Source organism: Ipomoea nil, unplaced genomic scaffold, assembly GCF_001879475.1.
Source record: "Ipomoea nil cultivar Tokyo-kokei standard unplaced genomic scaffold, Asagao_1.1 scaffold1721, whole genome shotgun sequence".
Lineage (NCBI taxonomy): Eukaryota > Viridiplantae > Streptophyta > Magnoliopsida > Solanales > Convolvulaceae > Ipomoea > Ipomoea nil.
Genome location: NW_017618149.1, coordinates 1218446 through 1233975, shown reverse-complemented (window position 1 = coordinate 1233975; position 15530 = coordinate 1218446). Strand labels below are relative to the sequence as shown.

The 15530-nt window shown below is 39.6% G+C and overlaps 1 protein-coding gene across 1 annotated transcript; it reads left to right on the top strand.

Annotated features, from left to right (window-relative positions):
- Positions 1–268: 268 nt before the first annotated feature.
- LOC109191844 (O-acyltransferase WSD1-like) lies at positions 269–11146 on the top strand. The gene is made up of 3 exons (XM_019342523.1): positions 269–533; positions 9492–10451; positions 10916–11146. Exons 1-3 carry the CDS (start codon positions 330–332, stop codon positions 11087–11089), a joined length of 1338 nt encoding a protein of 445 aa, XP_019198068.1. The 5' UTR covers positions 269–329; the 3' UTR covers positions 11090–11146.
- The last annotated feature ends 4384 nt before the right edge of the window (positions 11147–15530 follow it).

Sequence of the window (15530 nt, the reverse complement as noted above, 5' to 3'; positions counted from 1 at the left end):
CAACAGGAAATTCTTAAACAAAGCAACTTAAGAATTTCATAATCTTCTTGTATCCCATAAGATTAAATCTTGAACCTTGTTGCTTTATATAAGGGAGATTTAAAGCTTATAGGAAAATGATCACACGCCTGAAGATCCTGTTTCCTCACTTCCCTATCATCAAACACTCCATTTTTTCCAACAAGTTAAATATGAATGAGTCCCTCCCACTCAACCACACCCTCCCGATTTTATTATTATATCTCTGTGTGTGTATATATACATACATACACAGATACATGCAAGAGGAACTACGAAAGAAATAAACAAGCATACAAGTGAAGACGACGATGGAGTGTTATTTAGAGGGAGATGATGAAGTAGTTCTGGCGCCTGCTAGTCCCTTTTCGCAGTACATGAACAGCTCTGCGTTGTCCATCTCCATTATTGCTGTTTTGGAAATAAGTGTTCCAATTGAAGATGATGATTCAGTCATCCTTTCTGAAATCAGGGATGTCTTTTTGCCCATTAATCCAAGGTTCTCCTCAATCATGGTATGCTACCTTAATCTTATCTAGTATATTATTTGTAGTTTTTGTGATGAAGTTATGATGTTAATTGAAAAAAAATAGTAAGAATAATAATTGAAATGGTAAGGGTAAGTGTCTGAATCAAATGCTTATCACATAATATAAATTATCAGGATCACATGCTTACCACAATGTAAAAAAAAAAAAAAAAAAAAAAAAAAAAAACTCCGTATAACATAATTTTATTTTGGAATAAGATTCAAATTGACTACTGAACCAAACGTGAAAGGACAATTTGACCATTGAATGAAAAACAATGTAATTAGACCACTCGACACTCCAAATGTATGCAATTTTATATGATAGCAGATTAACACTCCATCTGACAAGTTGCATGTTGACCTGGATGATGACTTACCTTGACATTTTTTTGAAAGAGTTTCCTTTTTAATTTCTTCTTCCCTTTTCTTAAAACTCTTTTCGTGCATAAAATCTGTTGCAGTGTGCACCTGGTCCTTTTGTTTCTTTCTTTACTTTTTCTTCACTCTTTCTTCCGCCATGTTCTAGGCAAATTAGGCATACTAAACTTCAATCATTAAAAAAAAAAAAAAAAAAAAAAAAAAAAAACCAACTTCAATCAGAAATCTCCAAATCAACCGTAAAATTCCCACGCCTGAAATCCCTATTTAGTTTGTTGTTGCTTCGGGGTTTCATCAGATTGAAGTTTATCAGTTCGTAGTTTCATCAATTATATTTGCAGTTTCAATTTCTTTAGGTATGAGTTTCCCACTGATTTCATTCTAAAGTAGTGCACTGCATGCCAAGGGTAACCTGTTGTATTCTATTTATTAACATCTTAATTATTATATAAACTGAATATATATCTTTCAAAAAAAAAAAAAAAACTGAATATATACTGTTGCAGATTTTATACAAGAAAAGGTTTCCAAAATAAAAAGAAGAAATAAAAAGAATTTTTTTTTTTTAAAAAAACAAGTCATCGTCTACGTCACCATGCAACCTGCTATATGGAGTGTTAACATGCTATCAGGTGAAATTGTATACATTTGGAGTGTTGAGTGACTTAATTGCACTTTTTTCGTTCAGTGGTCAAATTGCACTTTCACGTTTTATTTTTATCTTTTTATAGTTGCGTTGCAGTCAAGTCAGCTCAACATTTCAATGATAGGATTCTGAACTCAAACAGTAGGCACTTATATTTTTGTTTCGAGTTAATTCCCAAAATGGTCCTCCGACTATGGCCTTTTCTCAAATTGGTTCCTTGACTCTTAATTGCAGCCAAAGTGGTCATCTGACTATTGAATTTTAAGCGAAAATGGTCATATGTTAGTTTTGGTGTTAAGTGAGTGTTTAAATGAGGGGTAAAACTGGAATTCAGTATTTTACTATAGTCAGATAACTACTTTGGGTGCAATTAAAAGTCAAAAGACCAATTTGAACTATCTAGTTAATATTTTAAAAGAAAATTTTATTTTTATGAACTATCTAGTTAATATAATTTAAAAGTTTCAATTATGTATTATCGTATTTATATTAATATAAAATACTTAGAGTTGATCTAATTAAACTAAAAAATATTTATGAATATAATATTAATAGCGATGATATATAATTTATTCCAACCATTTCATATTTTATTATAAATATTCTTTTATCACGTTTTGAAGTTTTTTTTTCGGCTCCTCTGACCAACATTTTTGGTTCTGTCCCTTTAAACTAATATTATATTGAGTGAATTCCATTTATTGTCCTACTGTTATAGGTGCGTTTCCAATTTTAGTCCACCTTAATTTTTTTTTTTATCATATTACGACCACTGTTATTGAACGTGTTCTACTTTTAGTCCACCGTTAATATTTCCGTCAAGAAGCTGTTTAATTCAGGGGTATTTTGATCTTTCTATGTTTGAAGCTTCTCCTTTACCTAGGGCTATTAACGAACCTGAACATAAACGAACGGAGGTTGTTCGTGTTCGTTTGTTAAGGTTTTTGGAGTGTTCGTGTTCGTGTTCGTTTGTTAAGGTTTTTGAAAATCCTGTTCGTGTTTGTTTGTTAAGCGTTCGTTAGTGTTTGTTAAAGTCCGTGAACATATTCATTAACATTAATGAACACGTTCACGAACATGTTTGTTAACATTAACGAACACATTCACGAACATGTTCGTTAACGTTCATAAACACGTTCGTGAATGCTTAATAACCAAACATATGAACATATTGTTCATGATCACAATTCGTTCGTGAACAAGAAATAATATATGTTCAAGAAAAATAACCAAACAAGTAACACAACTACAAAGAGAATACAAACAAATATTAAACGATAACAAACGAGCATGTTACATTATTAAACGAACACTAAACGAGCTTGTTCGCGAACATTATTAAACGAACACAAACGAGCGTGTTCACGATCTCTTACCAAACGAGCTTACAACTGTTCAGACTCTGATCGTTTATAAACCGAGCTCTAAATTTTGTTTGTTAATGTTCGTTTACATTAATAAACGAACCCTTACCAAACACGAACACAAACACGAGTAGTATATTGAAAACTCTGTTTGCTAACACCCCTAACTTTACCCTTTCTTCCCATCCGAAACCATGTTTTGACTTAGGAAATAAGATAATTAAACCTAAAACGTAAAAGCGAATGCGAATCAGACCAAAATAGAAGCATCGAATCCGACGTTCTTTGGCATGAATCAGACCAAAAGCGACCATGTTTGACCCTTTCTTAACTGCAAATTTTGAACGTTGGAGTAAAATTCTGTAGGGAGTATCGGCATAGTCGCCGGACCAATTCCGGACGGAGGTCTCGCCGGCGGCGCTGGGCACTAAATCGATGACCCCAAAGTTGGGATCCATTTGCAAGAATTAGCCGGGTTAGGGCGGCACTACGTCGTCCCAGACTTTGATTTCCGCCCCATTAAACAATGTTGTCTTGTTCACTCCTCCCAGCCCCAGCATGTTGCTCTGTTCTTGCAATTATCATCAAAGTTTACAAATTTCTTAAATTGATCAAACCCCTTCAAGGAAACTACCACATGGCCAAACAAAGCCCTAACACAAAAACAAAATTGACCACAAAACATAATCACACACTGTTATCCAACCAAGATTGACTGACCAAAGTGAGAGGAGAGAATGGAAGCCCTCTTGGTGAGAATGATGAGAATATAATTGTGTTATATTGAATAATCAATTTGAGAGTACAGAGAGCGAATATATAGATACAATATAGAATCATAGTCTAACACGAATAAGGTAGTCCCAGTCTAATACTAATAATATAGTCCTAATACTCTCCCTCAAGCACAAGGTTGGCTAGCCAAAACATTGAGCTTGCGACGGAGTAAATTAAAACGTAAGGACGAAAGAGGCTTAGTAAAAATGTCTGCTATCTGATCTTTGGTAGAAATAAAATGAACTTGCAACTCCTTCTTTGTTACTTTGTCACGAACAAAGTGATAGTCGATCTCAATGTGCTTCGTGCGAGCATGAAACACCGGATTAGCACATAAATAAGTGGCTTTAAGGTTGTCACACCAGAGCTTAGGCGCAGAAGATGATGCAAAATCAATTTCCTTCATCAGAGAAACAAGCCAAGTAACTTCTGCAGAAACATCAGCCAGCCCTTTGTACTCAGCTTCAGTTGAGGAACAAGCCACGGTGCGCTGTTTTCGACATACCCATGAAACAAGATTGCTCCCCAGAAACACAGCAAAACCACTAGTTGACTTTCGGTCATCCGGATTGCTGACCCAATCCGAATCAGAATATGCATAAATATCCAGAGAGGTAGAAGAGGAAATATTGAGACCAAGATTGAGTGTCCCATTCACATAACGTAAAACTCTCTTCAGAGCCGCCAAGTCCGCCGTAGTAGGAGAGTGCATGTGCTGACACAAACGATTAATAGCATAAGAGAGATCAGGACGGGTTACCGTAAGATACTGCAGAGCACCTGCAAGGCTGCGGTACTGAGTGGGGTCAGCATATGGAACCTCATCACCTGTCACGGCTTTTGTGGTGGAAACTGGCGTGGCAACGGGCTTGCAATCCACCATACCTGCTCGCTTGAGAATATCCTTCATATACTGTTGCTGAGACAGAAGCATGCCTCCAGACACCGGAACAGTCTCAATACCCAAAAAAAAAAAGGAAGGCACGCCCATATCACGGACTTTAAATTCAAGAGCCAATTTGTCAATAAGAGCAGCCACATGAGTTGAATCAGAATCCATAACCAAGATTTCATCCACATAAACCAAAAAAATAAAGCTGAATATTGCCACGTGAGTAAATAAATAAAGAGACATCGGTTTTGGAAGGCGAGAAGCCCACAGAAACCAGAAAACCATGCAAACGTGTGAACCATGCACGAGGGGCTTGTTTGAGACCATACAGAGAACGTTGAAGTAGACACACATGCCCAGGCATATATTTGTCCTCATAGCCAGGCGGCTGGCGCATATAAACTGTCTCAGCCAAGTTGCCATTCAAAAAAGCATTTTGGATATCCAACTGTCGAATAGTCTATCCACGAGAAATTGCTAAAGATAAGAGAAGACGTACCGTAATCGGTTTAACCACGAGACTGAAAGTCTCAAAGAAGTCCTCACCAGCCACCTGATTAAAACCTTTGGCAACTAATCGAGCCTTGTGACGCTCAATTGAACCATCAGTTTTCCTTTTGGTTCTAAACACCCACTTGCAACCAACCACATTCATACCTGATTTATAAGGAACAAGTTGTCATGTATTGTTATGCACCAGGGCATTAAATCCCAAGTCCATTGCATCACGCCAGTCAGAATATTTGACCGCTTGAGAGTAGCACGTGGGCTCAGTAGTAACATCAGCGGACAGTGCGACATGATCATGTGGCCTCGTGCTCTGTGTAGCCATACCGTGAAACTGAGCACGAGTTGGTGAAATGGGATGACGAGACCGACCGCGCGGACGGCCACGCGGTCGAGCAGTCGGCTGCTCCGTGACAGTCCGCTCGGACTCGGCCGCGGTCTCGGGACTGGGCTGGCTGGGCACGGCAGTGGGTGCAATTGGTGGTTCAGCAAGCGGCTTGGCAATGTGGTCATGTTACCGGACCGCATCATCATTGGCAAAAATAGGCGCAACGCCCACGGTTCCGGGATCGGTGTGACAACTGCGAATCAACACAAGCAACAAACGGAAAAACAGTCTCATCGAATCGCACATGGCGACAGATATAAACCTTGTTAGTGTTAGTGTCCAAACAACAATAGCCACGAAAAGATGGAGGATACCCAAGAAAGACACAGGGAGAAGAACGAAATTGTAGTTTGTTGCGGTTATATGGACGCAAGTTGGGGAAGCATAGACACCCAAATATCCGAAGATAGGAATAGGACGGAGGGAAACGATGTAATAGATAATATGGAGATTTATCAGACAAGACACGAGTGGGCATTTTATTAATCAGGTACGCAGCGGTTTCAAACGCATAATCCCAGAAACGAGACAGGATAGATGCCTGAGCCATTAAGGCAAGACCTGTCTCAACCACATGCCGATGCGTGCGCTCCACCCTCCCGATTTGCTCATGAGTATACGCACATGATTGCTTGTGACGAATACCAAGAGATGCCAGAGTGGAGCCAAACTTTTTATACTCTCCCCCTAAATCAGATTGAAAAGAAAGAATTTTGCGGGAAAATGATCTTTCAACAAGTGACCGAAACATATCAAATATGGCATATAACTCAGATTTAGCACGCATGAGATAACACCACATATATCTAGTGTAATCATCCACAAACAAAATAAAATATTTAAAGCCATTCACAGAGATTAATGGCGCATGGCTCAAAATATCAAAATATATTAATTCTAAAGGTTGCGTACTAGTGGTTACAACACGAGATAAAGGAAAGCGAGATACTTTTCCCAATTGACAAGACGAACAAATATTGGGAAGATCATTGGAATTAAAGGTACTAAGAGACGAAGACCCTAAAATTTGGTGCAGAACCCGGGAGTGAGGGTGCCCGAGACGCATGTGTCAAACAAAAGACGACCGTGCGGCAACAAAAGCAGTTGGAGCTGGATGCGAAGTAAGCCAGGAATAGAGACCCCCCGATGCATGCCCTTTAAACAGAATTTTCCTGGTGATAGTGTCCTTCACAAAGAAACACGAAGGGTGAAACCTAAAGAAAACATTATTATCTTTAGCAAAACGCTGACCAGATAATAACGAAGAAGATAAACCTAGGACATGCAAGATATCACTCATCCTAAAGGACCTAGAATCAGTAGCTAACGAAGCGGAACCAACATTAACAATGGGCAAACCTGTACCACTGCCGACTCGGAGTGTTTCCGGACCATCATAACCTGTCGCAGATGTCAGCAAGGAAGAATCAGGGGTGGCATGATTCGTAGCACCAGTGTCCGGAAACCACTGATGAGGGCCATCTGCAAAACCATCATCACCAAAAACAGCCACATGTGCCTGAGGAGCCGGGGAATCAAGCGTAAAATGCTGCCAACAGGAAATAGCATAGTGACCTTGCTTGCTACAAATCTGACATCGAGGGCCCGAACCAGATCGCCCTCGGCCACGGCCACGGTTCCCTCGACCACGGCCTCCTCTTCCACGCTGTTGAGAACCACCGCCCCGGCCACCGTGACCTCCACGGTTGACAGCTATAGCGGCCGGCGCACCAATAGGGACGCCATCATCGAAGCAGATCCACTCTTGCGATACTAGAAAGTCCACTACCTCTGTTACCAGAACAGGAGCTCCACGCGCCAGGGTCGCAACCAATGGTCGAAACTCAGGGCGCAGACCACGAAAGACATATAAATTTTGGTCATCTAACTCAACCTGACGATCGGCGAGAGCCAACTCATCAACCAATATCTGCGCATGGCCAAGATAGTCGGAGATGGTAGAATCACCTTGTCGTAGCGCTTGTAGCTCGCCGAGCAGCCGTAGGGCCCGAGACCACGTCGATGAGCCTAGGGTTTGCTCAATGGTCTGCCATAGCTGCCGTGATGTGCTTCGGCTGACAGCGAGACTCAGAGTCTCCTCGGACAAGGACGAGATAAGCATCGAAAGAATGGCCTTGTCCTGTCACCGCTAAGAAGTTTGCCGTGTCGAGAAGTCCGTAGCCGCCGCGCCGGAGCTGTCGACAGTCGAGGTGGTCGCCGAGACAGTCGCCAGAAACGGCACGGTGCCATCAATAAAACCAAGAAGCCCTTTGGCCTTCGAGGAACGGTAGCATCTGAGTTCTCCAGAATAAATAATTCCGGGAAGTTAATTTCAGGGTGACGAAGTGATGTGCCGAGGAAAGACTATTACTGGCGGACACCGAAGGAACCTCGGTAACGGTCCGTTCAGAAGATCCAAGCATAGAGCCGTCATCACCGAGGGTTTCCATGAGAGAAAACCTGGATAACTGATACTAGATGAGAATATAATTGTGTTGTATTGAATAATCAATCTGAGAGTACAGAGAGCGAATATATAGATACTAGATAGAATCATAGTCTAACACGAATAAGGTAGTCCCAGTCTAATACTAATAATATAGTCCTAATAAGAATAACAAAACGGAACTCCCCAGCATCCCCTTCAAAGAGGCAGATCAAGACCGCAGCTCTCTTGGGTTTGAACCTCTCTGGCTGGGTGTTAACTGGGGTCACAGATTCTTGAAAGTCCAGTAGGGAAACCACCTTCCCTTAGCTCCCTCCCCATCGCTATCCGACCTCTTCATATCCGGTAGGAATGATGTCCGGTGGTTCAATTGGTGATCAGTCGGGGTCGGAGAACTCTCGCGATCGGACCCAGGTTTCGGTGATGGTGGATTTACAGGCGACCCAGCCGTTGCATGGACGATTAGAGATTGTAGATGGAGTTGGGGAGGTATCGCGAACCAGACCCACTGATCAGATCGTCAATCGGCGTCTTCCAGATTTCTGGATTCTGTTGAGCCGACAGCGAGTTTCCGGCGGGTGAAGTTTCCAGCTCGAGCTTCAAATCTGCAACTTGTTCCTCTAAACCTTTCTTATGAGCAGATGAAGTTTCCAGCTTAAAGGAGAAGAGACAATTATAGAAAGACCAAAATACCCTAAATTAAACAGCCTCTTGACGAAAATATTAACGATGGACTAAAAGTGAAACACGTTCAATAACAGTAGTCGCAATGTGGCAAAAAAAATTAAAGTTGACTAAAATTGAAAACGCCCCTATAACAGTAGGACCAAAAATAGAATTCACTTTATTGTATTTTTGTAATATACAATGATTTTTTTATTATTATTATCTTTCTTATTCGTTTGTATTTAATTGTTGTCTTAAAAAAAAAAAAAAAAAAAAAAAAAAGAGCAATGGTTTATGTTTGTTGTCCATTTGGTTGTAATTTTTCACAATAGTGTTGTCATTATATGTATGCCTATTTATGATAATAGAAAATCAAAATCCAAATGCATAATGTCAAGCATTCCTGAATAATAAAGAGTTAATCAAAAGTTAATGTTAGTTTGTATAACTATATATAAGTATTAGGCTAATAATCAAAATTATTATTCAAAGTTATTTAAAAAAAATAATTTTCTAGCTAATAATTAAAGTAAAAAGATTGTTTATTTAGAAAATGAAAATAAGTACAAGATCAACCCTTTTAATCAAAATGAGTATAAATCATGTTTGAACTATAAAGAGAAAATTCTTAAAATGATCATCCGATTGTGACATTTTCTCAAATTGGTTCTCTGACTTTTAATTGTACCCAAAGTAGTCATTTGACTATAATGAAAATCATAAATTATTAGTTTTACCCCTCATTTTAACATCCACTTAACAAGTTTAAAACCGTTGAAAGACCATTTTAGGTGAAATTAAAAGTGAATGAACCAATTTGAGATATGTCAATAGGGATGACCATTTTGGAAATTAACTCTTTTGTTTCTTTAAACAGGTGACTGGAAAAAATGGTGAGAAGAATTGGAAACCTGTGAAAGTTAATCTCGAAGACCATCTGAAAGTCCCGATATTCCCCGTCGGGAAGCCGTTGGAATTCTACGACTACTGTCTGTCGGAGTATCTGACGAAGATATCCATGGATCCATTCCCGGAAACCCGACCGTTATGGGAGATTCACTTATTCCGGTACCCGACGAGCAATGCAGCCGGGAACTGTATCTTCAACCTCCACCATTCGCTCGGAGACGGCTACTCCTTGATGGGAGCTCTTCTTTCTTGCCTTCAACGCGCTGATAATCCGGCGCTGCCGCTGACGTTCCCCCGGCGGGAAGGGAGCGGCAAGAAGCAGGGGAAGAATAGCAGCGCCGTCGCCATGGCGTTCAAGGCCGTGCCGAGGTTCTTGTCCGGCGTTGTCGACACGGTGACGGATTTTTCCTGGAGTTTTCTGAAGAGCAGTGTGATCGACGACGACAAAACGGCGATTCATTCCAAGGAAGACGGCGTCGAGTTACGGCCGATCTCCGTTACTACCATGGCGTTTTCGCTATACCATCTCAAACAGATAAAATCCAGTCTTAACGTCACGATCAACGACGTGATTTCGGGGATAGTCACGTACGGAACGAGATTATACATGCAGGAAACCGACAGAGAAACATGCAACGGGGAATGCACGGCGATGGTGCTGTTCAACACGAGGGCGATCGGAGGTTATAAGTCGGTAAGCGAGATGATCAAACCCAACGCGGAAATGCCATGGGGAAACCGGTTCACGTTTCTCCCCTTCGCGATACCCAAATTGCAGCACCCGGCCGGCGACGGAGACGGCGACTCGTCCAATCCCCTCCGGTTCATCTACAATGCCCACCGCATGGTCAAACGGCAACGGAATTCCGCGTCCGTCTATCTCACCAGCCAGCTCCTCGAATTCTACAGAAAGCTCAGGGGCCCTGAGGTATGTCCGCAATGTGTTTTTAAAATGCAAATTATTGTCCTCCAAAAGGTTATTCACATAAAGTTTATTATTAATATTTTGAATGTTTATTTTTATTACATTAATTTTATTTTTGGTGTATTGAATATTTATCCTTAATGTCATCCACAATACAATGTGGGTCATGGTCCATAGTATAATTTGTCTTGCTTCATCCAAATTATGAAACTGTCATATTTTGAAAAACTTCAACCAAATTGATTAGACTAACTTAGACTCCAGTGAAAGCGTCTTCTTTCAATATAATCAAACTAAGACGGACTTTACTCAAATTACACATTTAAATAGAGATTGCAAGTTTAATTTGCAACATCATATTTTCTAAGATTTTAACCGTTAATTTAATGGTTTTAAGATTTGTTGTCAGAGACGAGGTATATTTGTACAATATATAATTCTTCAGCTCTCAAAATGAATGGTTACAGGCGACTGCACAGTACTTACGTGGAACATTAAAGAACACAAGCATTACCATGACGAACATGATCGGTCCGGTGGAAGAAGCCATCCTTGCTAACCATCCAATAAAGGGCATGTATTTCGCTATAGCCGGCGCCCCTCAGGTACATATCCACACTTCCTTTATGTTAATTCTCTAATTGATTTAAAAAGATAAATGTAATATATATATATATATATATATATATATATATATATATATATATATATATATATATATATATATATATAGGGAAGGGATCAGGTGCATTTGAGGCTTCCCGTGCGGTTGTGCGGGTGGACGCACATTAAGCATTAATTTGACGCACATTAAGCACAAAACTCACGCACATTAAGCATAAAACTCATGCACTTTAAAGTTTCAACAACAACTCACATTAAGTACACACTCACGCACATTAAGTACACACTCACGCACATTAAGTACAAAACTCACGCACATTAAGTACAAAACACACGCACATTAAGCACAAATCTCACGCACATTAAGCACAAGACTCACGCACATTAATCACCCCACACAACCGCACGGGAAACACTTAAATGCACCTGAACCTGAACACACACACATACACACACACACACACACACACACATATATATATATATATATATATATATATATATATATATATATAATTTCCAGCATAATTAATATGTCAAGAGGTTGAGTCCATTTTATGGGGGCGACGTGACATGAAAACATTAATTAGCTAGGGTTGTTTGAAACCATGCACATGCATATATAATTAATATGTCAAAGACGTTGAGTCCATTTTATGGGGACGACGTAACATGAAAACATTAATTGGTCAGGGTTGTAGGAAACCATGCACATACATGCATACATATATGCAACTTTAATTTCAAGGAAGACACCAAATACAACATTATATTACATGGAAAATGATATATATACTCCCATGGAGTATAAACTCTCGCCACGTGTACCTATAAATTCAAGTGAATGAAGAAAATCAGTGGCCCACTTTATTATTTAAACCAATCAAATAATGACACTTCAACAGAGAGTATAAAATGGAGTAGAAAGTGGAAGTACATGTAGTATTACTCATATTACATATATCATTCATATCATATATCAACTACGTCTCATTATATATATATATATATATATATATATATATATATAGGGAAGGGTTCAGGTGCGGGTATAGACTTCCTGTGCAGTTGTACGGTTGACGCACCTTAAGTAATACACAAACCACACACCTTAAGCACACAATAAAGCACTTGAACACAAACTACGCACCTAAGGTTTTAAAATGGCTCACCTTAAGTTTCACACAACTGACGCACCTTAAGCATACAAATCACGCACCTTAAGAAGGAAAACAACGCACCTTAAGAAAGAAAATTACGCACTTTAAGTTTCAACAACAACTTACATTAAGTACAAAACCCACGCACCTTAAGCACAAAAACCACGCACCTTAAGAAGAAAAACCATGCACCTTAAGTTTCACCAAATACTCACATTAAGCACACAACCCACGCACCTTAAACACAAACCCACGCACCTTAAGCACAAAAACCACGCACCTTAAGTTTCAACAAATACTTACATTAAGCACACAACTCACGCACCTTTAGCACAAAACCCACACACCTTAAGCACAAAACTCACGCATATTAAGCACAAAAATCACGCATCTTAAGAAGGAAAACCACGCACCTTAAATTTGACCTAGATGAAAAAATTACCAAATTTCCACCGTTTTTTTTCTTTTGTAATCCTGGACGTTGATTTAAGCAAGATCAATGCCTCAGATTTAACCGCACCTGGGCGCACCTACAGCATTTGAACCTAATTATATATATATATATATATATATATATATATATATATATATATATATATATATATATATATGTGTGTGTGTGTGTGTGTGTGTGTGTGTGTGTGTGTGTGTGCGCGTGCGTGCGTGTGTGTGTGTGTATGTATAAATAAAAGGAAATGACATATATTTTCATTGATCTTGATTATATTGGTTTGACATGACGGTTTGCAGAGTTTATGGGTGACGATGCTGAGCTACGCGGGAAAACTGAGACTCACCATTGTGTCGGAGAAAGATTCCATAGATGTAAAGAAACTGAAGTCATGTATTGAGTCTGCTTTTGATGAAATCTTCATATTAGCACTCAAGTCTTCTCCACCACCTGCATGAATATATATACACATACTCTTACCAGTATTCCTGCATATATGCATATGCTTTATATATATATATATATATATATATATATATATATATATATATATATATATATATATATATATCTGTGTGTGTGTGTGTGTGTTGTGCTGTTTTCTCGAACATATGTATACCTCAGAGGTTATGAGGTTAGTCGTGTTGAGTACAAACATAAGTGTATAGTTTACCTATTGGTTGAAACAAAACACATCCTTATTCAGATCAGACTCATGTGAAAATTTATGAGTTACGTTCGATTATATATGTCTATGTGTTTTAGTGTTTGTGTGGTCTTTCAAATAATAATCTCTTCAATTAATTGTGTTTACTTCAATTACCTTTTTTTTTTAAAACGTACATAGTGTTGTTTTTTGGGCATCATGCCAATGAGTCCATTGAAAGGTCTTAATCTCATTGTTGGTATTACTGCTATAACAACTCATCTAACTATTATCACTCCAACTACTTAAATTTCACTCTTCCCCATTAGTGACAAATTATATCAGAGTTTTTTTTTTCAAAATGATCCCTCAACTATGGCTCATTCTCAATTTTGCATTTCGACTTTCAATTGCACCCAATGTGGTCCCTTGACTTTTAAAAAGTACCCTAAATTGGTCATCCGTTGTCTTTTGCGTTAACTAGGCATTAATGTTGGGGATATTTGCGTCCATTCACCTCATTCACCTATTACAACTGATGTTCATCCCTCCCTCGTTTCGTTTCAGTCAAAGTTGGGATCTCATCGGAAGGTCGGGAGACTTTCATCGTCCTCGTTTCGGAATCGGAGATGCCACACGCCTTCTCCACTCATCATCACTGGTATTCCTCCATAATATGTGCCCTCTCTCCTCTCTCTCTCACCACCCATCTGAGCTCTTGTACTCGTATGGTCGCGCCGCGCACGGTTTCTCTGCCTAGTTAACGCCCTTCCAGGCGTCTCAGCTACGGAGCTTTCCCTGCGTGATCTCTGTCCTTCGAGATAAAGTCCGGCAGCTCAACACCACTCCGATTACGTCGATGATGTTATAGTGGGGGTTCTGGACACCGGAATATGGCCGGAGAGGCCCAGCTTCTCCGACGAGGGGCTATCATCAGTTCCTTCCGGATGGAAGGGTAAATGTGAGGTTGTTCCTCTTTTTTTGGAGGCATCATGTAATCGGAAAATCATCGGCGCTCGTGCTTTTTACAAAGGGTACGAAGCGAGTCATGGAATCCCGATCAATGAATCTGAAGAATCGAAATCACCTAGAGATACGGAAGGCCATAGCACACATACTGCCTCCACGGCAGTTGGATCTATTGTTCCGAACGTGAGTCTTTTCGAATATGAGTCAGGTGAAGCCAGAGGCATGGCGATGAAGGCCAGAATAGCGGTTTATGAAATTTGTTGGAGCCCAGGCTGTTACGATTCCGATATACTCGATGCGATGGATCAAGCGGTTGAAGATGGTGTGTACGTGATTTCACTTTTCGTTGGAGCCTCCGGCTACGCTCCGCAGTAGATTCCATCGCGATTGGAGGTTTTGGTGCGGCAGAGCACGACATCCTAGTATCCTGCTCTGCTTTTGGACGAACAACAGTTGTAATAGGTGCGAATGAGGTGAATGGACAGAAATACCTCTAATATTAACGCCCAGTTGACGCAAAAGGTAACGGAGGATCAATTTGGGGTACTTTTTAAAAGTCAAGGGACCACATTTAGTGCAATTGAAAGTCGAAATGCAAAATTGAGAATGTGCCATAGTCGAGGGACCATTTTGAGAAAAAAACTCAATTATATCGTACTATAACAATTCATCTAACTAAAAATAAATGTATTAATTTAAAACAATCAAATCATAATGATTGAGTGGTGCCATTAGCACCGAATCTGTGCATGTAGCACCGAATTGGTGCCATAAGCACCGAATTGTGGGACTAATTCAGTCCAAGTCAAATTTATAGAAATAGATTCTTATCTAAGAAAAAGTCTAACCTAAAAGTCTTTTACCTTACGCATACATACAACCCAATTCTAACCTAAAAGTCAATGATGATAATTTATTGAGTTAATATCCAAAATGATCCTCAGACTATTAGTTAATACTCGATTTTGTCCCGAAGAATTAAACGTACACAATTTTTAATCAAGAAAAAAAAATCATTTTTTCTCTTCTTCATCATATCGTCTCAAAGCCATAGCAATCCCTAGATCCGAACAAAATACATACATCATATATCTTCTACCCTTTTTAATTAATACAGCACTTTGCAAGAACAAAATTAATGGTGTTGATTTACTGGTGACCAATATCATATACAGTTCCATCAACACGAACCGACGACTCCACCACCTAGTGTTGAGTGTGAGAAACCCGGC